This window comes from Mytilus trossulus, chromosome 9 (assembly GCF_036588685.1).
Source record: "Mytilus trossulus isolate FHL-02 chromosome 9, PNRI_Mtr1.1.1.hap1, whole genome shotgun sequence".
Classification (NCBI taxonomy): Eukaryota; Metazoa; Mollusca; class Bivalvia; order Mytilida; family Mytilidae; genus Mytilus; species Mytilus trossulus.
In genome coordinates, this window is record NC_086381.1 from 16237699 (window position 1) to 16259707 (window position 22009).

General features: G+C 32.5%; 1 protein-coding gene across 2 annotated transcripts in view; it reads left to right on the forward strand.

Moving 5' to 3' along the window:
- The window catches only part of LOC134685211 (low-density lipoprotein receptor-related protein 1B-like), a 34271-nt gene extending 15251 nt beyond the window's left edge, over positions 1 to 19020 (forward strand). For both annotated transcript variants that reach the window (XM_063544721.1, XM_063544722.1), the window contains exons 7-15: positions 1070 to 1189; positions 2784 to 2903; positions 3775 to 3894; positions 5092 to 5217; positions 6176 to 6298; positions 10386 to 10513; positions 14923 to 15019; positions 17940 to 18101; positions 18616 to 19020. In XM_063544721.1, coding sequence (XP_063400791.1) covers positions 1070 to 1189; positions 2784 to 2903; positions 3775 to 3894; positions 5092 to 5217; positions 6176 to 6298; positions 10386 to 10513; positions 14923 to 15019; positions 17940 to 18101; positions 18616 to 18842 — 1223 coding nt within the window. In that variant the 3' untranslated portion in view covers positions 18843 to 19020. The remainder of the gene's footprint in view (positions 1 to 1069; positions 1190 to 2783; positions 2904 to 3774; positions 3895 to 5091; positions 5218 to 6175; positions 6299 to 10385; positions 10514 to 14922; positions 15020 to 17939; positions 18102 to 18615) is intronic.
- The last annotated feature ends 2989 nt before the right edge of the window (positions 19021 to 22009 follow it).

Consider the following 22009-nt stretch of genomic DNA (forward strand, 5'->3'; position numbering starts at 1 on the left):
CATAAATAAAAAGGATTCTGTTAAAAATATTTGGTAACTTTTAAAAGTTGCTTAAGAATCATTAAAAAACAATATGTAGGCAAAATATTCCAAAACTTTGAATTTTTCGAAAAACTAAGGATTGTCTTGTCCCAGGAATAGATTACCTTAGCCGTATTTGGCACACCTTTTTTGGAATTTTGGATCCTCAATTCTCTTCAACTTTGTACTTGTTTGGCTTTATAACTATTTTGATATGAGCGTCACTGATGAGTCTTATGTAGACGAAACGCTCGTCTTGCGTACTAAATTATAATCCTGTATCCAAATCTTCACGTAAAATTACTATGTGAAACTGCTTGATTGATTCTGATCTCTGATTCTAAATTTTCTATGGATACATTTCTTCTTCTCCACGCTATACAAGTTACATTAAGTAAAATATAAAGAGGACTGTAGTCAACTTTTATAAATTTGAATATTTTGTGTACACCAAAGTGTTAAAATGTTGTCTTTAAATGTAAAAATAAAAATAGATGCTGTTTTTTTACCTGAGATAAAACTTTAGTATAAATTATTATTCTTGTGTCAACATTGTCAAATGAAAAAAGAAAGACTCTAAGATCATATATATCCTGTCAGTTGTTAAAGAGGAGCAAAAGATCCCAGAGGGACAGTCAAACTCATAGATCGAATATAAACTGACAAACCCATGGCTAAAAAAAAGAAAAGAAAAACAGACGAATATATGTACATAAAACACAACATCGAAAACTAAAGACTAAGCAACGAGAACTCCACCCAAAACTGGGGGTGATCTCAGGTTCTCCTGAATGGTAAGCAGATCCTGCTCTACATGTGGCACCCGTCGTGTTGCTCATGTTATTACAAACCCTGTAAATAGTTTAAATCGGTAGGTCACATTCGTGAAAAGAGAACGGTATTGTAGTAAATACATAAGGAACATTGTAAGAAATTGGCACAAATAAATAAGATAGGAAGAGATTGTTCTATTACTGTCATCTTTTTAACAATTAAACTTTAAAAAATAGTTTAATGACAATGACATATGATGCTTTTTGTCATTAAGGGAAGGATGCTAAGCAGGAATGCAGTAAAACAGAAGAATGCCAACCAAGTTTATCATGTTTTCGTCAGTTATGCCAGTGTCCTTCCTCGGATTTTTGGAATGGTTCCATTTGCACATTAAGTATGATATAGTTTGAAAATATCCCGATCATGAATATAAACAGTATACATGTGTTCGAAATTCAAGCAACACACATGTGTGAATGAAAAGAATACGTGGAAGATACGTCAATCGGACAGCCAAAAGACATCTAGAGGTCAATATATAAAGTCTTCAACAATAAAAAGATGTCAAAATGTCAATATTTGATTATCATAAGCCTAAAAAGATAACAAATTAAACGATACGATCAAAGATCTATGATCAGCAGCAATTTTCTCCAAAATGACATAAGCATTGATATATAACTTAGTAAAATAAATACCCATCCCTAAAAAAAACCCAAACAAACAAACAAACAAACAGTTAAAATGCTAAAAATATAATAGAAAGTGCAAACCACGGATACAAAATGATATTACAAAAGAAAACAATGATATAAGACGAATTACAAACACCATCATAAACCGCAACCTCCGAAAAAAACTTAATAAATTAATATGGATATGACTTGAAAAAAGTGTTCCCTGCTTCTCCCCTAAAAACGTGACATTAAGAAGTGATCGCAAAGACTCGCAAAGACTGTATGTTGACATGCTAAAGAGTTAAGCAAATTTAATATTTGAACAAAATATATATAATAAGCCGCGACCCTTACAAAACTGTTGTCTTTTTTTATTGATCATAATGATAATCAAATGAAATTGAAATAATTAATTTTGTATCTACTGGGTGCCCATAAAAGTTGAAAGCTTAGTTAATCTATTTGCAACAAGAATGTGTCCATAGTACACGGATGCCCCACTCGCACTATCATTTTACATGTTCACTGGACCGTGAAATTGGGGTCAATACTTTAATTTGGCATTAAAATTATAGAAAGATCATATCATAGTTAACATGTGTACTAAGTTTCAAGTTGATTGGACTTCAACTTCATCAAAAACTACCTTGACCAAAAACTTTAACCTGAGCTTCAAACTATCTTTTTTTTGTTCAGTGGACCATGACATTGGGGTCAATACTTTAATTTGACATTAAAATTAGAAAGATCATATCATAGGGAACATGTGTACTAAGATTCAAATTGATTGGACTTCAACTTCATCAAAAACTACCTCGACCAAAAACTTTAACCTGAAGCGGGACGAACGAACGCACGAACGAACGAACGAACGGAGGCACAGACATAATGCCCCTCTACTATCGTAGGTGGGGCATAATAAAAGAACAGATCGTATTATTATCCGCCGACAAACAAAATGAAAGAGATACTAGATCAGATAACTTGGACGCATATTTGTTTCTAAAAAAAAAAAAAAAAAAACGCTTGAAGTATTGTTTACTTTTAGTTTATAAACATTATTTTTGTTGGCAAATATCAAAAGGAACTTTGATATAAGTCATTACAATATTTGATGCTTCTGCTTTCTGATCACGACTCTATTACACGAATAGAATTTAACATACCGTACATGCCATACCTGGGAATGCTGGATAAGCCAACCGAATTAGCGCATTAATCGTTTCACTTTGTCGTATCACTCTCCATGTAGTTTGATACGAGAAAAATATCCTCATCAAATAGATAATAATTCATTATATTATGTTTCAGGAAAAACTTTTAATTCTTCATGTAACAGCTACCCAGAATGTAAGGAATCATTAGAATGCAAGGAGGATATATGTCAATGTAGAGATACCGATTATTGGGACGGAGGTTACTGTGTTATTAGTGGGTATTTTATAATGTTTACAGTCCTTTCATGTAAAGTTAGAATGTATAAAAATATCGTTTCACAAAGAAAGTAAGCAATAGATTACATTGGAAGAGTCTTTAAAAAGATTCTGCATACCATTGCCTCCAAATAAAAAATTCTTATTTTCCGTTATTGTAGTTTCATAACATTTTACAATAAAATGAAATTTCAGAATCCTTCTATGGCATACATTTGTCTATCTTGTAATCTATGGTTTTATAACATTAAAATATTTTGTCGTTTCTGAACCAACAAACACAAAGAAGACATTCGATTTGAAATGTTTCAGCATTCTACGAAAAGCAGGTTAAAATTGCATACAGTATAAATTTAAAAAAAGTCTTTACTATTAAGACACTTCCATATAGATGCTTCAAAATGACCTTAGCTTGATTAATAATTAATATATTAACAGTTAGTGTTTTAGTTAGGAGGTGAATAACTACCGACAACTGTAACTCTATTCACCCCAAAACGAAAAATTACTCCAGCCATTTCATAAGTAGACTTAGTGGTTATATTCCACGCTACAATGGCTATATTAACCTCACAAGGAGAAGAGACCATTTGCGGGGAGAGGCTGAATTATTCGGGTATATCATATGAATATTCAAGATACAAATGTTTAGCCTTTGTGTCTGCTTATACCCTCTGAAATATCAAAACTCGTATTTTAAAATTTAAATATGCTTTCTTAAATGGTAATATTAAATAGATGCATGGTATGTATTGAAAGGTCGCTTTCGCAATTAATTCGCCCTCTTACCGCTTGGTTTTCTAAGTCGTATTAACATTTGATAAAAATGCGATTTCAACACTTTACATCTGTGTTTTCTAATATAAAAGAAAGGTTACCAGGAACGACATGCAGTGCACGGTTTGAATGCAGAACAGAATTGTCATGTCTTGATGGAACTTGTAAATGTCCAGATACAGAATTTCTTAAAGATCACAAATGTTTACCAAGTAAGTTTAAAAGTTTTATTTTTCTTTTCTGAGCTTAATTTGTAATTTCTCAATTTTCCTGAAGTAAGTTTATGTGCGTTATTATTGAAAATACCACTTTTATATTCTTTATTCGATTTCAGTATTATCTCAGTACAAGTATAAACAGTTTAAAAATAACAGTACAAACGAAGAAATATCCTATAGGTATTGTAGATTTTCCCTTGCATTTGTTTTACACTTGGGCTATTTTGTCTTGTTAGAGAATAATTGAAGTAGCTGCAAATACGTATGTTGTTGAGTTGCAAAAATCATTAAAACATATTTTGTAAGAATGTCATCAACCTGAAAATGCATGAAAATGACTAAAAGTTGAAAAATTTGATAGAATGTAGGCAACTTTTAAATTTTATGCTTAATTGTACATGAGTAAATTACTATAACTGTATGTGGCTAAACTGTTAAGAATTTTCGGGTCCTCACTATTCTTCAACTGTTCTTTAATGTGGCACTCAACACTACATGGAGATGACTCAGTGAACATCAGCTGAACGTTTTAATTACGTTACATTTCTTTGGAAATATTAAGCTTCTCAATGATCGAAATTAGTATTTGTCAAACTGCTATATATCCAAAGAATATTTCCGATAAAGTGTGTGGTTCAAGTATTTTTTTAATTTTTATATTTTTGTCAAAGGGTCAAAGTAAATATTTTTTCAAAATTTTATGAAAATTTAACAAGCCAAATTAACTTTAGTCAAGGTATTTGGTACTAACTTAATCTATTCGAGCGACACTGATGAGACTTTTGTTGACGACACGTGCGTCTTGAGTACAAAAGTGCAATCTTGTTATCTACGATGAGCTTATTTGCAAAGAACATTATCAACCACACCAGACTTCTTTCTAAATAAAACAAAACTTTTATTTTTGAGTTACACATTAATTCATTTAATTTAAGAAAACTGGAGACACAAAAAAAAATATCTTGCAAATCTGTATGAAAATTATCTTTAAAAAAGCAGAAAAAGCGCTTGATACAACTTTTATTTTTATGACAATATTTTAAATAATTGACAAACATTACAAGTATAGTAAGATAGTCAAATTCTGGCCCAGCAAATGAAACACATTGGTTATACCTTTATGTCTATGTTGAACTGTTTTTGAAGACATTTAGAAATAAAAAATGAAATCAATCTTTCTGATAACTTTAGAGAAAGTTGAAAATTCTGTTTGCCAGACTACGACTGAATGTAAAGACACGATGAATTGCAGAAATGGAAAATGTAAATGTACAGATTTGGAATATTGGGATTCAGAGGATGAGCAATGTTTTTTAAGTAAGTACTTTATTTTTTATAGTTTTGAACGTAACTGGAGACTATAAAAATATGAAAAAAACAAAAACAATAAACAACTCAATTTTTCAAGGTTTGTCATTTATCCTTTACAATACTTCGGCATCGTCCAGTTTTATTGTTTCTTCGGTTATCAGTCTGCTTTGTCATCCTATTACCTCTGTATGAACCCCCTAAGGAGGCATTCAAGTAAAATAAGAAAAACATTTAACATGTCAACAAACATCTCCACCATTAAAACAGATTTTAGGTTTCAAAACGATAGCAACAACCAATTTGTATCACGTTTTGAAATCCGGGAGAAGTCATTGTATTACAGCAGTTGAGAAAACAAAACCTTCCACTGACATTCTTTAAGCCATTGCTATCGATAATAGTTTTAGAACAAAGGTCTTCTTCTGTATATTATCGTAATTCCCGTCGCCTATATCCTTTTCCCGAGTCGCTCCGTATTCTCGAATCAACGTTTGAGACTTCAGCGGAAATAATCAGTGATGTCATAATCTGTGGAGACGCTATCAGCGACGTCACAATGTATGAGGAAACGTTATCAAACTTACTTTCACCATGCGTTAAAAAGTTTACGGGCGGGGAGAAAAGCACGATAAACAGATCATCGGATTTTTTGTGTATAGACATCGTTAAATATCAGCCGACACAATGTAAAGCTTTAAGCTTGTTTGCTACGCTCACTGCCAAAAAGGTTCATATTGGGGCTGACATTTTATGATATTAATGTCTAGAAAACTCGATAATTTTATACGTATACTTATCTTGCAGTATAAATCAGTCAAAACCACATGTATCAGTATAAAAGAAAAAAGAAAAACATAACTATCGAAAACCAGAAGCAAAACAATTTATGCAAAAAATCATCCAGAAGAACACGCAAAAAATATTTTTTAAAACAGCTTCCATTATACGATTTTTTTAATATTAGAAAAGGAACTAGGTGGCGTTTGCTCTTTGTCAATTGAATGTCAAGAAAATCTAGAGTGTGACGTAGATGATACGTGTGTCTGTAAACGATCGACATACTGGAATGGAATGAGTTGTGCAAAACGTAAGTAATAAACAAGAACGATCCTTATCATTGCTGACTGGAAATTTGTTTTTTTCTTAAATTATGATTGCATAATTTTTGAAATAAAATATAGGACAACCGTTGTGTCTATCAAATTCGTCTGTTTCGTTGTGTTTTGTACATACATAAGGTTGTTGCTTTTCTTTTAAATTGAGAAAGAAAATGGGGAATGAGTCAAAGCGACAACAACCCGACCATAGAGCAGACAACAGCCGAAGGCCACCAATGTAACGAGAACCTCCCGCACCCGGAGGCGTCCTTCAGCTAAACAAATATGTATACTAGTTCAGTGATAATGGACGTCATACTTAACTCCGAATTATACACAAGAAACTAAAATTAAAAATCATACAAGACTAACAAAGGCCAGAGGCTCCTGACTTGGAACAGGCGCAAAATTGCGGCGAGGTAAACATGTTTTTGAGATCTCAACACTCCCCCTATACCTATAGCCAATGTAGAAAAAACAAACGCACTAATACGCACAGTAAAACTCAGTTTCAGAGAAGTCCGAGTCCGATGTCAGAATATGAAACAAAAGAAAATAAACAGAATGATAACCTGATATTCAAATTATTGTTCATTAATCGAACTCCTCAAGCATTGTCCTCGTCCTTAGGCTTATTGATTTTATACCTTCAGTAATTTTTGGGTTTGTAAACTCTTCATTGCTAGCTGTTAGGCTTTTGTTTTCCAAATATCTTGTTTAGAGCTGAACCAAGATATGTTATCTGTGGAAAAGAAATTCTATTTAAATGTGGTACAATTTAATAAATTACTTTTATTCTATCAACTATAAATAAGAATATATGCTATGAGAGCCAATGAGACACATCTCTATTCAAGTCACAATGTATAAAAAGTTATTGGTCAAAGTACGGCCTCAACACGGAGCCTTGGCTAACACGGAACAACAAGCTATTAATGGCCCCTAAATGACTACTGTAAACGCCAGAAAACCAACGGTCTAATATTTATAAAAAATAACGAGAAACGAGAAACAACTATGAACCAAACCAACAAACGATAACCACTGAACAACAGGCTCCTCATTTAGGACAAATGCATAAACATGCAGCGGTATAAACGTTTTAACAGGCACCAACATTCACCTAAAAGTGAGTCTAGTACTAATCAAAATATCTCTCATGTTTTTGAGATCTGAACACTCCCCCTATACCTCTAGTCAATGTAGAAACAACAAACGCACTAATACGCACAGTAAAACTCAGTTTCAGAGAAGTCCGAGTCCGATGTCAGAATATGAAACAAAAGAAAATAAACAGAATGATAATAATACATAAATAACAACAGACTACTAGCAGTTACTGACATGCCAGCTCCAGACCTCATTAAACTGATTGAAAGATTGTGTCTTCATCATATGAATATCAGGCACAATCCCTCCTATTAGGGGTTTAGTATTATACCATCATGAAATATATGAGAAGATTTGGGTCCCATTAATATATCCCCAAGAACTAGAAATTAAAAAAACAACAGAGACGGCTTCCTCCGCCTCATTTTTAGGCTTATATTTCGAATTTGACATACACGGTATTCTCAGTACCAGAATCTATGACAAACGAGACGATTTTAATTTTGAAATTATCAATTTCCCCCACCTTAATAACAATATACGAACATTACCTGCATATGGGATATACATTTCCCAACTTATTCGGTATTCAAGAGCATGCAGCAACTACTCAGACTTTGTAAAACGTCACCAGTGTTTGAGCAGAAAGTTGATTAACCAGGAATATGTCAAAGAACGTCTCGTCTTTTTTCTAAAAGAGTTCATCGGAAGGTACCAAGACCTTGTTGATAAATAATCCGTATCAACTTCACAAATAATACACGGTGGTCTTGAAGTATAGATTCTGAGTACTGACGTTGTTTATGATCTTTATAACGTATTATATTATTATTCCTTCATTTGTCTATATAATATTAATTTTACTGTAATCTCTTTTTGGTGGTATCCATTTGACGTGGCTCTTTACTTATAAATCCCATCATTGTGTAATTGATCTTTGATAGTTTTTGTATGTTGTCTTTCATTTTTGCCAATATGCTTTGTATATATGCCATCTTGTGTTTCTTTGTTACTTAGACGTGGCTCTGTACTTATACATCCCGTCCTTGTGTTATTGTTCTATGATAATTTCTGTATTCTTGTCTTTCATTTTTGCTAATAGGCTTTGTCTATATGCCATTTTGTGTTTCTTTCTTAATATGAAGTGGCTCTGTTCTTATACATCCTGTCATTGTGTCATGGTCAATGTTTGATCATAAACTTGTTTGTTCTTATAGGGAGTAAGATGATAACACAATGTCGACTGCTGTGTTTTGTTCACAAATCGTTGTAAATATAATGAATTTTATGCGACTGTCATACAAGTGAAAGGTTCAACTAGCTTTAAAACCAGGTTTAATCCACCATTTTCTACATAAGAAAATACCTGTACCAAGTCAGGAATATGACGGTTGCTGTCCATTCGTTTGATGTGTTTGGGCTTTTGGTTTTGTGTCTGGTGGAAACTTGTCGCATTGCAGTCATACCACATTGTCTTATATTTAAATTGAATAAGTAAGGTAACGTTGTTATTTTTTTTTAAATTTAAGCAATTCATTAGTTGTATATTTCGATTGAAATTTTCTATGTCTGCAAGCCAAAAATACATGACATAGCATGTCATTATTAGTTTTTCATACCTTTCAACTGTACATTGTTTATGTGACTCTGTTATTTACACATTGATTCTGCTACAATATACTCCACATAGTTGTGGTTTAAATTACATTTTTAGGTCCACATACAATATAAAATCAGGAAATTACGAAAGAAGGATTGCTGCGTTTTTAATTGTTGTATTTTGTTTAACAATTTCTTGTACATACAGAAATATGATTTTGATCTTTTGACTTGATATTCATTATATTTAAAGTAATATTTTGGAGACAAATCAATACTAACCTATTTCTATCTTATTGAGGAAGTTTTGTGTAAAAGCACCTGATATTCAAATTATTGTTCATTAATCGAACTCCTCAAGCATTGTCCTCGTCCTTAGGCTTATTGATTTTATACCTTCAGTAATTTTTGGGTTTGTAAACTCTTCATTGCTAGCTGTTAGGCTTTTGTTTTCCAAATATCTTGTTTAGAGCTGAACCAAGATATGTTATCTGTGGAAAAGAAATTCTATTTAAATGTGGTACAATTTAATAAATTACTTTTATTCTATCAACTATAAATAAGAATATATGCTATGAGAGCCAATGAGACACATCTCTATTCAAGTCACAATGTATAAAAAGTTATTGGTCAAAGTACGGCCTCAACACGGAGCCTTGGCTAACACGGAACAACAAGCTATTAATGGCCCCTAAATGACTACTGTAAACGCCAGAAAACCAACGGTCTAATATTTATAAAAAATATCGAGAAACGAGAAACAACTATGAACCAAACCAACAAACGATAACCACTGAACAACAGGCTCCTCATTTAGGACAAATGCATAAACATGCAGCGGTATAAACGTTTTAACAGGCACCAACATTCACCTAAAAGTGAGTCTAGTACTAATCAAAATATCTCTCATCCTATATAAACTAACTTTCACTATTATGATATGATTGTTTGTTTTTCAATGCCGGATAAAAATTCAATATCTTAAAAGATAAACTTACTAGTTGCAGTTAACAAATAAATACATAACCCAAACCACGTGTGTATTACCCTATATGCTACGATTATTTATCGATAGTATAAAAAAAGTAGTAACAAAAATACCGGACTCCAGTGTGAATTAAAAAAAGAGTTAAAAAAATATGACTTATCAAAAGCTCGACTATATTAACAAACAGAACAAATGGAAAACAACTGTAATATTCCTGACTTAATACAGGCATCAAATAAAGAAAGTAATTCTCATTTCTTGCTATAGGGCGGCTGAGAGGTACTCAAAATTTTGCGCTGAAAATGATTTTACATTGAAAAATCTTTTGATCGTAATCCTTAACATAATAATCATTTTGTCAATGTCTTTCTCATCTTCAGAACTACCATCTGAATGTCAAGATATAGACAGCGACATCGATGGTGTATATTCTGTATACCCTAAAGGAAAGACTTCATCGCGAAGAATATCTGTCTACTGCATAATGATGGGGAAAAAGAAATGGACGGTAAATTGATTAACCGAAAGAAAATTTCTAGTTTAACAGATTATATAAAACTGTTCATTCATTATTTATCATATAAATGGACCGACACACAGTTAAAGCTAAGATTCTTCTTTGTAGAGTATGTTCGATTGTATTTACCTGCTTTGAGTCTACCTGAATATTATACTTACAAGAACTTAATTAAGGAAATAAACACTGTAAAGTCCAAAGCGCTTTTCTGAGTTACCTTCATAAGGAACGCTCAAACCTAAACATTTGAAACCAGGGATTCGTAGACTCCATAAAATGTTAGGAGCTATATTGTCAAATTGAACCTAAACACAATATGAACTATCTTTTCTTGAAATTTTTTAATTGTTGCTGTATATCATTTTTTTTTTTCGTTTATTGTTTGCAAATAGATCAGACCGTTTGTTTTCTCGATTGAATATTTTTATACATTTTTCATTTCGGCGCAATTCTGTATGTGTCTGTCCCAGGTCAGGAGCCAGTAATTTAGTGTTTAACGTTTTTTGCTGTATTTCATATTTGTTTTTCGTTCATTTTTTGTACATAAATTAGGCCATTAGTTTTCTCGTTTGATTTGTTTTACATTTGTCATTTCGGGGCCTTTTATAGCTGACTATGCGGTATGGGCTTTGCTCTTTGTTTAAGGCCGTACGGTGACCTATAGTTGTAAATTCTGTTTCATTTGGTCTCTTGTGGAGAGTTGTCTAATTGGCAATCATACCACATCTTCTTTTTTATATGTAACTAATAGTATTTGGAGTTGAAGGAGAGAAAATTATTTCATCATGCTTTCTCATATTAAATGTTAATATGCTAGATGGTAACACTTTGTTTGATTTTTTTAATATATTCTACTAAACGTTAAGATACCCGGATTTCAATGTTTTAATTTTTCTCAACGTTTGTATTGATTAGTAAGAGGTTTTAATATTATGTTAATGTACACATGATTTTAGATCAACACTATTCTAGATGTAATATAAGTCAATTGAGATTTTAAATTTCAATGGAGTGGTTGTTTAATAATACTTGTGTTTTGTTTTCAGACCAACATGTAGAAGTATAATACATTTTGACCCCTAAAAACAAACAAAAAAGTAAAATGAATTAAGCCTTTCACAATAATGACATATTTGGTTAGCAATGGCCCTTATGCATCTAGTGTATGGGCGAAATAGATATTTCAATATTTTAGATATTTGGATCATATATTGGCTCTCAATAATGACGACTTCAGTATGTATACTAAAGAAATTTATCCTGTGGAACTTACTTTAAATAAAGCTAATACTAACAATGACCACTGCCCTTTCCTCGATCTTGATATCTATATCATTATCGGAAAGCTTTATACAAAAACTTATGATAAAAGAGATGATTTTTCATTTCCTATCGTTAATCATCCATTTTTAGATGGTGACGTTCCCTTGTCACCATATTATGGTGTTTATGTATCTCAACTTGTACGATTCGCTCGTGTATGTAACAACGTATTAGATTTTAGCGAGAGAAATTTATGTATTACTGAAAAATTATAACACCAGGGTTTTCGATATCACAAACAAGTCAAAACATTTACTAAATTTTATCATCGGTATAAGGAAATAATTCGTAAATATAACTCAACATGCAGACATCTTGTACGTTCAGGTATTTCACATCCAATCTTTTATGGTAATATTCTTTACAAAGCATAAAAATGTCAGTTTTCAATTCAAAAGCTAACAAAACCTTTAAACAGACTTATTAAGAAGGGATATAGTTACGATACTGTTGTCAGGTCGTTAAAGATTGCATATTTTGGCTTTAATATTGATTCACTTATAGGGTCTTTGCATCGGAATTAAACACATTTATTCTAAAAACCAGTTGTTGGCATGACACGGGTTATGTTTACTCATATATTTCATGATGGTATAATACTAAACCCATAACAGGAGATATTGTGCCTGATATTCATATGATGAAGACATAATCTTTCAATCAGTTTAATTGCGGTCTGGAGCTGGCATGTCAGTATCTGCTAGTAGTCTGTTGTTATTTATGTATTATTGTCATTTTGTTTATTTTCTTTTGTTTCATATTCTGACATCGGACTCGGACTTCTCTGAAACTGAGTTTTACTGTGCGTATTAGTGCGTTTGTTGTTTCTACATTGACTAGAGGTATAGGGGGAGTGTTCAGATCTCAAAAACATGTTTATGGACTTTCCAAATTGATTTTCCTCTGAGTTCAGTATTTTTGTGATTTTACTTTTAACCCCGCCGGAACTTTGCGCCTGTCCCAAATCAGGAGCCTCTGGCCTTTGTTAGTCTTGTATGATTTTTAATTTTAGTTTCTTGTGTATATTGGAGTTTAGTATTTATTTGGCTTTTTTTTTTTTAACTATTTTGATTTGAACGTCACTGATGAGTCTTATGTAGACGAAACGCACGTCTGGCGTATAAAATTATAATCCTGGTACTTTTGATAACTATTTACACCACTGGGTCGATGCCACTGCTGGTGGATGTTTCGTCCCCGAGGGTATCACCAGCCCAGTAGTCAGCACTTCGGTGTTGACATGAATATCAATTATATGGTCATTTTTATAAATTTTCTGTCTTAAAAAACTTTGAATTTTTCGAAAAACCAAGGATTTTCTTACCCCAGGAGTAGATTACCTTAGCCGTATTTGGCACAACTTTTTGGAATTTTGGGTCCTCAATGCTCTTCAACTTTGTATTTATTGGGCTTTTTTTTTAACTATTTTGATATGAGCGTCACTGATGAGTCTTATGTAGACGAAACGCGCGTCTGGTGTATAAAATTATAATCCTGGTACTTTTGATAACTATTAGTATGACGTCCATTATCACTGAACTAGTATACATATTTGTTTAGGGCCCAGCTGAAGGACGCCTCCGGGTGCGGAAGTTTCTCGCTACATTGAAGACCCATTGGTGGCCTTCGGCTGCTGTCTGCTCTATGGTGGGGTTGTTGTAGCTTTGACACATTCCCCATTTCCTTTTTCAATTTTACAAAGGTATTACCCAAAAAGATTTTAAAAACACAATACAATCTTTGTAAATTTATTTTGTAGCAAATAATTAGGGGTAAACCATTGACTCATATCTTAATTACAGGATCTCACATGAGGGTATTTTTGCAGTTTTTGCAGTTTTTTGAATAAATTGAAGGTTTGAAGCCCATACTGCAAATATGTCTGACATACTTATGCCTTATGAACATAGAAGGGATGTCATTTAGTAGATGTGTGATATTTTGGAATTCAAGGAACCAAATAGTGGCCTTATAATACAATTTTCTTATGTTTATTATAACCCCATTCTCGGAGTTCACAGAATGAATGGTATACTGAAATCACCTTATTAGCCCGTCTGGAACTTTTGTCGAATATTAAGGAGCTTGTAAATTAAGGAATGATTTTATATTTGAGCTGCAACTTTATAGTTAAAAGTTGTACCATGTATACGATATAAGGATCTGCTAGGCATCCAAGTCTTGTTTGAAGGTACTTTAACCAACTTCGCTTGGAAGTTTCGTCCAACTGTATCTAATATCGAGTGATGTTATACAATGCAGTAATACCTCTTATAACTAACCACAATTGTATTTGTTTATTAGTCCCTACCGAAGAAGTCGAAGGGGACTTTCGGTTTGCACTCCGTCCGTCTGTCTGTCTGTCCATCCGTCAGTCCGGCAAATCAGTTCCCATACTTTTTTACTTCATGCTTGAAAATATTGATTTGATATTTGGTGTATTGTTTTATCATGACAAGTTATAGATCAAGTTTGAATTTTGTTCTGGTCTGATGATTTTGTGCAGAGTTATGATCCTTTGACTTAGAAAATTCGCTAAAATTATGAGTTTTCCTCACTTTTATTTGTCATTCTTGAAGATATTGATTTGATAATTGATATATAGTTTTATCATGACAAGTTTCAGTTCAAGTTTGAATTTCTGGTCTGATGATTTTGTGCAGAGTTATTGTCCTTGGACTTCAAAAAATTCACTCAAATAATCAGTTTTCCACAAATTGTTTCGTCATGCTTGAAGATATTGATTTGATAATTGGTATATAGTTTAATCAGGATAAGTTACAGATCAAGTTCGAATATTGTTCAGGTCTGATGATATTGTGCAGAGTTATGGTCCTTGGACTTCACTAAATTCACTTAAATAATCAGTTTTCAACCCTTTTTTTCGTCATGCTTGAAGATGTTGACTTGATATTTGTAATTTAGTTACACCAAGACTATTTATAGATCAAGTTAGAGTTTTGTTTCAATACAAAAAATTTTTAACCGGTAGGGGACTATGTATTGCCATGCAATACTCACAGAGCGCTTGTTTTTTCATGACTTTATTTTTTCATTATGATTTTTTTTTAATTCAGGTTATACAAAGGCGGTATGATGGTTCTGTCGATTTCTACAGATCGTTGTCAGAATACACCAAAGGATTCGGAAGAGTTGATAAAGAACATTGGTTAGGTAATAACACCTTTCTCTTATTTCTTTTTGGAACTCAAAACCCGTTCTTATATTTCAATCTTTCGTATTCAGACGCAATGACGTGGATTGAAGAAACTATAAATTTGATATAAGTTATGATATTGGACGAGAATCCAATCATTTGGACGAAGAAATCCTACATTACGACATAGTAACCGATATTTTGCACCAGCGCCTTCTAGATTTTAAAACAAGATACCAGGGGTTGCCAATGCTTCATTGCCTTTCAGAATATAGGAGTCATGGTCATCGAACATTGACACCACCGCTGTTCACGTCATGTCTATAGATTACTGTGAAAGTACTTATATTCGTGGGTATCAATTTTCGTGGTTTGAGCACAAGTTACTATTTCGCGGTTTTTTAAATTCGTGGATTTTAGTTTTTTGAAGAAATAAAATCCAGTGAAGATTTTGTAGCCATCAGAAACGCAGATTCCTGAAAAATAATCATTCAACTGCCACTAATCGAAATTCACCTTCAAAATTCACAATTGTGTAAAAAGAGGCAATGACTCTGAAGCTAGATTGTTGAAGAAACACACACGTGCATATCCACAAATATTCCCGTGCAATGGAAAATGATAAACCTGCTGATTATCTTCAGATAATAACATTCGTTCATCATTGAACGGATGAACTTTTTCTCTCTTTTTTTCATATGAAATTTCTTGAAAAACCCACAGCCTCATGTCTCTTGTACCATGAACAAAAACGAAATGTAGTATTCAATATGTTGGGCAAACTGGACGTGAATTTTTCAAACGAACACAAGAACATCTATACCGTTTCACCAGACGCAAGAAATCCAAAGTTTAATTTACCAACATTGGGTAAAACACACACACAATATTAAATTTATCAAATTTCAACCACCTCAAACCGTCCATAAACAACCAGGACAATTACATAAACAGTTTGACGATTCCCGTAAAATGATAAACACTTTACGAAAAAGAACTAAAATTCCGTCCACCGTCGAAAACAAATTGGGAAGAATGTCGTCTGGTTATTAAAAATTCTCTTTCATCTGTTAGTAAAAAAAAAAATCCTATATAAATAAATGTCTGACTATTCCGAAAATAATTTAGAATTAAATAAAAGAATAGTACTTCGCCTATTATAAGGATTGAACACAAAATTCATGTACTCACAAGGCGTTTTGTGTTCGTACCGGCCAACAAAGCAACCAACACTGTGGTGGTGGTATGACGTAAATACTACCCTGAAGTGAATGAAATTATACATTCAAACACATTCAAGGCCATACGCTCCACAGAGAGTCATATAGTAAATAATCAAGTCAATACCATAGCTCAGTTTAAGGCCTCTCCTGAATACTTGAAGATCCCTACTATGAATTATTACGTAAACTACCAAAAAAAAAACCGTAAAATATCGTTTCATCTCGGACTCAAGTAAGTGTTCTACTACTTTTCTCTCAGTGTTTTTAACAAGTTCCTTAAACACTATCAAAGAACTTTGTGAAAAAAAACATATGAAAATAGTGGAATTAACCATTTTTGGAGTGAAAAAAGTAAAAAAAACAAAAATACCGAATTCCGAGGAAAAATCAAAACGGAAAGTCCATAATCAAATGGCAAAATCAAAAGCTCAAACACATCAAACGAATGGATAACGATTGCCATATTCCTGACTTGGTACAGGCATTTATTTATGTAGAAAATGGTGGATTAAACCTGGTTTTATAGCTAGCTAAACCTCTCACTTGTATTACAGTCGCATAAAATTCCATTATATTGGCAACGATGTGTGAAAAAAAACAAACAGACATAATAGGTAAAAATGTCAAAAATAGGGGAACAGCAGTAAAAATTTTTTTGGATGTTTTAGATAAATTACGTGTTTTGGATGGTACTTTTGATTCGGTTGATGGTTTTGACTTTCCACTCTTTATATTACACACAATCTTATCAAACAAAAGTGTTCCGATCGAATTAAATTATTGTTTAATAAATCTCTCAAATGTATTTGCTGCAACTCTAATAAAGCTTTTATTTCAAATAAGAAAGGTAAATATGCTAGATATACTAAATGGAGGTGCGATGAGATGATGAAAGCCCTACATTTTCTCCTTGACATCATGTTTTTCTCTGACTGTTTATGACGTCTTTACATTACACCCATTGGATGTTAGATGAGTACTGATTTTTAATTTAGTCTTAGATGCATGATTTTTTTATTAATTCATTTTGGCTTTGAACTAGCTGTCAGTAACTGCGAGTACTCTCAGATCTGTACTTAGTGTCTTTTTGTTGTTGGGATGTACAAGTACCTGGCCACGTCCACTCTGTGTTTTTGTTAGATGTATTTCTATTTGTATCCATCTGATGAGTTAAGCCTTTTTCAACTGAGTTTAATAGTTCGTTTTTATGTTGTACTGTTACTCCACACTCCCAGGTTAGGAGAGGGTTGGGATCCCGCTAAAATTGTTCACCCCGCCACAGTCTGTATGTATGTGCCTGTCCCAAGTCAGGAGCCTGTAATTTAGTGGTTGTCGTTTGTTGCTGTGTTACATTTACATATTTATTTTACGTTCATTTTGTTGTACATTAATTAGGCCGTTGTTTTTCTCGATTGAATTGTTTTACATTTGTCATTTGAGGGCGTTTTACAGCTGACTATGCGGCGTGGGCTTTGCTCTTTGCTGAAGGTCGTACGGTGACCTATAGTTGTTAATTTCTGTGTCATTTTGTTTCTTGTGAAGAGTTGTCTCATTGGCAATCATACCACACCTTCTTTTTTATATATATACACAGGACGTAGTTAAGTACATGTATACATGCATGCATTGGTTTGATAATTTCAAAAACATGAAACTCGTTTCAAAAGATTTTAATGACAGCAAATCACACGCTTATAGTATTTGATTGTTTCAGGACTTGAAAACATTCATCGTATATCAACCGATGGAACACATGAGCTAAGTGTTGTTTTAGAAGACTGGACAGACCAAAAACGGGAAGCAAACTATTCCAATTTTTACATTAATACCGGAAATTCCTACTCTTTAGTTATATCGGGCTATTCAGGCAATGCAGGTAACTGTTCTTGTTTAGAAAGAAAATAAACTAAATTTTCAAAAAAATGAAAACTCTATTGAAACATTTTATTTTGTATTGTTTAAAATTCTATACAACAATCAAGATTTTTTTCTACGTCCAGCTGATATATATATTAACAACATGACCTCCATCGTATTATTTACCTAAGGAGTTACATACCTCAAAAAAATTAGAACTGTATTATTTTAGTTCAATAAAAGTATCGTATATACATCTACAGCTTGTACAAATTAAAAAAAATATCAACTAGTCTTCACTTATCAATATCATCTGGAATCGGACTGAGACATCTCCAGCTTCATTCTCTTAGTGAAATAATTCGATGACACTCGTGCTGTTATGGTAAAAAAATGTAATAATCAATGTGGATAGAACTATACAAAATCATCAAAACAATGTGCTATCTGAATGTTGACAAATGTTGTCATTTCTTATTTCCATTTGCTTTTTTGTCTAATTTCCACATACGATTCTCCTTTTTTTTCTTCAGGAAACAGTCTTGATTACAGTAATGGCCACGCTTTTTACACATTTGACAGAGACTATGGCGATTGTGCTAAAAAGAATAATGGGGCGTTCTGGTTTCAAAGTGGTGTCTGTTATATATCAAATCTAAACGGAAAATATAACGGAACAGGACAGACAGGAATTGTCTGGAAAACCTACAAACCATATTATTCCTTAAAATCATCGATAATGATGATAAGAAGACGGTGATTGGATTTCAGAGTTTAAGGAATTTAACGTTTTAGTTCTTTTTATGAAATAACATTTAACATTAGCTAGTGGAAACTGACAATAACGGCTGAGTTGCTTTCTTTTGAGGATTAAGTTTTTATTGTAATCTTTTTTGTTTGTAATTTGTTTATTTTGGAAATAAAGACTAATATATACATCAAGCTTTATAACATGTGTACAGTTTTTAAGAATGTCTTTAAAATATTTGTTTTAAACAGTCTTATCTATTACATCAACCCTATGTTATAAATACAAAAAACACGATATGCATATATTTTATTATCTAGGACAATTTCTAATGGCAACTATTATCGATATATTACTAGTAATAATCTTTTTGTGTAAGAGGTGAATAATTACCCGGTTTTTTTTGCCATTACATAGATATAAGATGTGGTTTTGAGTGCCAAAGAGACAACTCTCCATCCACGTCACAGTATGTAAAAGTAAACTATTTTATATCAAAGTACGGTCTTCAACACGGAACCTTGGCTTACACCGAGCATCAAGCGACAAACGGCCAAAAAAAATACTACTGTAAAATTATTCAAACGGGAAGACCAACGGTCTGATCTATATGAAACACGAGAATATTTTTTTCCATCTGAGATTAGATGATTTATAAAAATACGATACCCTCACTCAAGTAATTCTCATAAATGAATGGCTTCCCACATCTTTCAATATCAATATTCAAGCAAATCGATTGACTCAAGATTCTAATAGCATTGTTATCATGTTTTAACTTTTTTGGTCTTAATTTGTACAGATTAAGAAATTATATGTCTCTCCAAAGAGGATTTAACTTTTGAATAATAGTATCTAAAAAAAAAATCTCACAAAAACACTGGCCACTGAGGAAAATTCAAACTAATGGAAAACAAATGTCATATAAACCGTCTCTCGAGCTCGTTATTTTCACGAGTTTATCTATCTAAAAAAATTCTATATAATTTAAAAACAAAATTTCTCTTTGGTAAAGCTTCATAGCGTCTATCAATATATACAACTGTCACATTTTACAGCAGATTTCAATGAGTTTTATGTATCTCAAAAATTTCTATATAATTTAAAAACAAAATTTCTCTTTGATAGATAGTCAAAGCGTCTATCAATATATACAACTGTCACATTTTACAGCAGATTTCAATGAGTGTGTAGCTAAAGGTAATCTTTGGTTAGCTTGCTTGCTAGCTGAACCGTGAAGTCATTGTTAGAAAAGGTATACTACCCTCCTTTCGAAGTAGCATAGTCCTACAGGCAGATAGATTGGTTATCTAGTCTTGTATGATTTTGAATTTTAGTTCATTTCAATATTTAGGAGTTAAGTATGACGTCCATTATCACATTTTTGTTTAGCGGCCAGCTAAAGCTCGCCTTCATGTGTGGGATTTTCTCGCTCAGTTGAAGACCTATGTTGGTCATCTGCTGTTTTCTGTTCTTTGATCGGGCTCTTTTCATTATTTTATTAAAAAGGGATTCCTTAGAAGGTTAAAACTGATGACGCATCCTCTAGCAATTATTTCTTGTTTTGTCTGGCTTTTTCTCCCGTTAAAAGTAATGAAAATTCCTTGTATTTCTTGCATAACCTTAACTGGTGGATACTGAGGTTCGATGAGAAAAACTACTAAAGAAGAGATTTGAAATGGTAATGTTGATAAACATGTTGAAAGTTTTACGAACATCATGATGATACAATTATTGTATATTTGTAGCTCTGAAAATAAAAGAAATGGTTTGTTTTGAGGAAGCCACAACCCCTTATGCCTTCGTTGTCTATTAGTGTAAGCTATCAAAAAGAAAGAAAAAACACGAGAGCAGACATACTAAATTATATGTTGCACTTGGTATCTTCCGTCGTTTATTTTTTAGTCCTTAAAGCTGTGTCTCGTCCACATTTTTAAATATAGTTTATTATCCAATGGTATTTTCTGATTTTTTACGTACCCTTTACCTTCCAATCGGTCAATTTGACCGATGAGACAAATCTTCAGACAACTCTGTCGCATGAAGTCTTGTATCGTTGACAATTGTGATCTAAAAATGTGGTTGAGGGCTCAAATTTTATTGAAGTTATACAATTTTTTGAAAACTGTCTGCATCTTCATTCTTAGATAGACTGTAAACTGTAATTGAAACCTGTACATATATAATATGTTTGATTCGTAGAGTGTCATCATTAAGACAAACTTAAAACGTACTCAAAATTTATATTCTTTTTACATTTTTTTTGGCAAAAGGGATGAAAACAGCTAAAACAAATAAGAAAAAAAACTATAACAAAACATTGTTTCTGTAACGATTTATTATCAGGATGTTGGAACTATAACGCTTCAATAAGAAATAGTTACATTCAATAAGAATACACACATTTCAGATTAATTTCTCATATATTTGCTTAATAATGGGATAATCAGATTTAGCTTACTTTGAGAAAAGAAGTTGGACTATGATCTACCAAAAACATTGGTCTATTCTCACACTAAAGTAGCTTTCGATTTGTTTCTGCTTGTCTCTTTGACACTTTCCCATTTCCATTCTCAATTGTATTGCACAATTAATTTCATGCCTTTCACCTTTTATTTAGTGACTTAATTGTTAGACGAACAATCTGACGCCAAAAAGGTCGCATGTATAAACTTCACTGCCGCTGGTCAAAATAGTATTGCCTATATTATATTTAACCTTAACTTAATTTTACTTTATTTAAAATAAGACCACTGCAATACATGCTTCAGTTATGTAAAAAGGAAAAATAAATTCTTCATAACTCCGTTATTTTTGTATGGTTTGAGCATCGATATTTCGATGCACCTGGCACGGTTTTTTCATATTATTATTTTATATATGTTTGTACATATTGCGTCTCCAAAAGGTGGCTCAGCTGACGTTTGAGAGATACCACATGACCAAGGAATAGATTATTGTAAATTTTCTATAAATGTATCAGTTATCGGTCATATAAGTCTAAGTTGATCTCTGTATTTGCAATTTGACAATTTGACATATTAGGCAGTGTTTATTCGGGTAGAAAACATAAAAAAAAAACGAGCATGCCAAATGTTTAAGCATGAAATGATGACTGCAAACAGAATATGCAGGCAGCATTGCTGGCAATCAGTATGAAAAGAATCTTATTAAAAAAA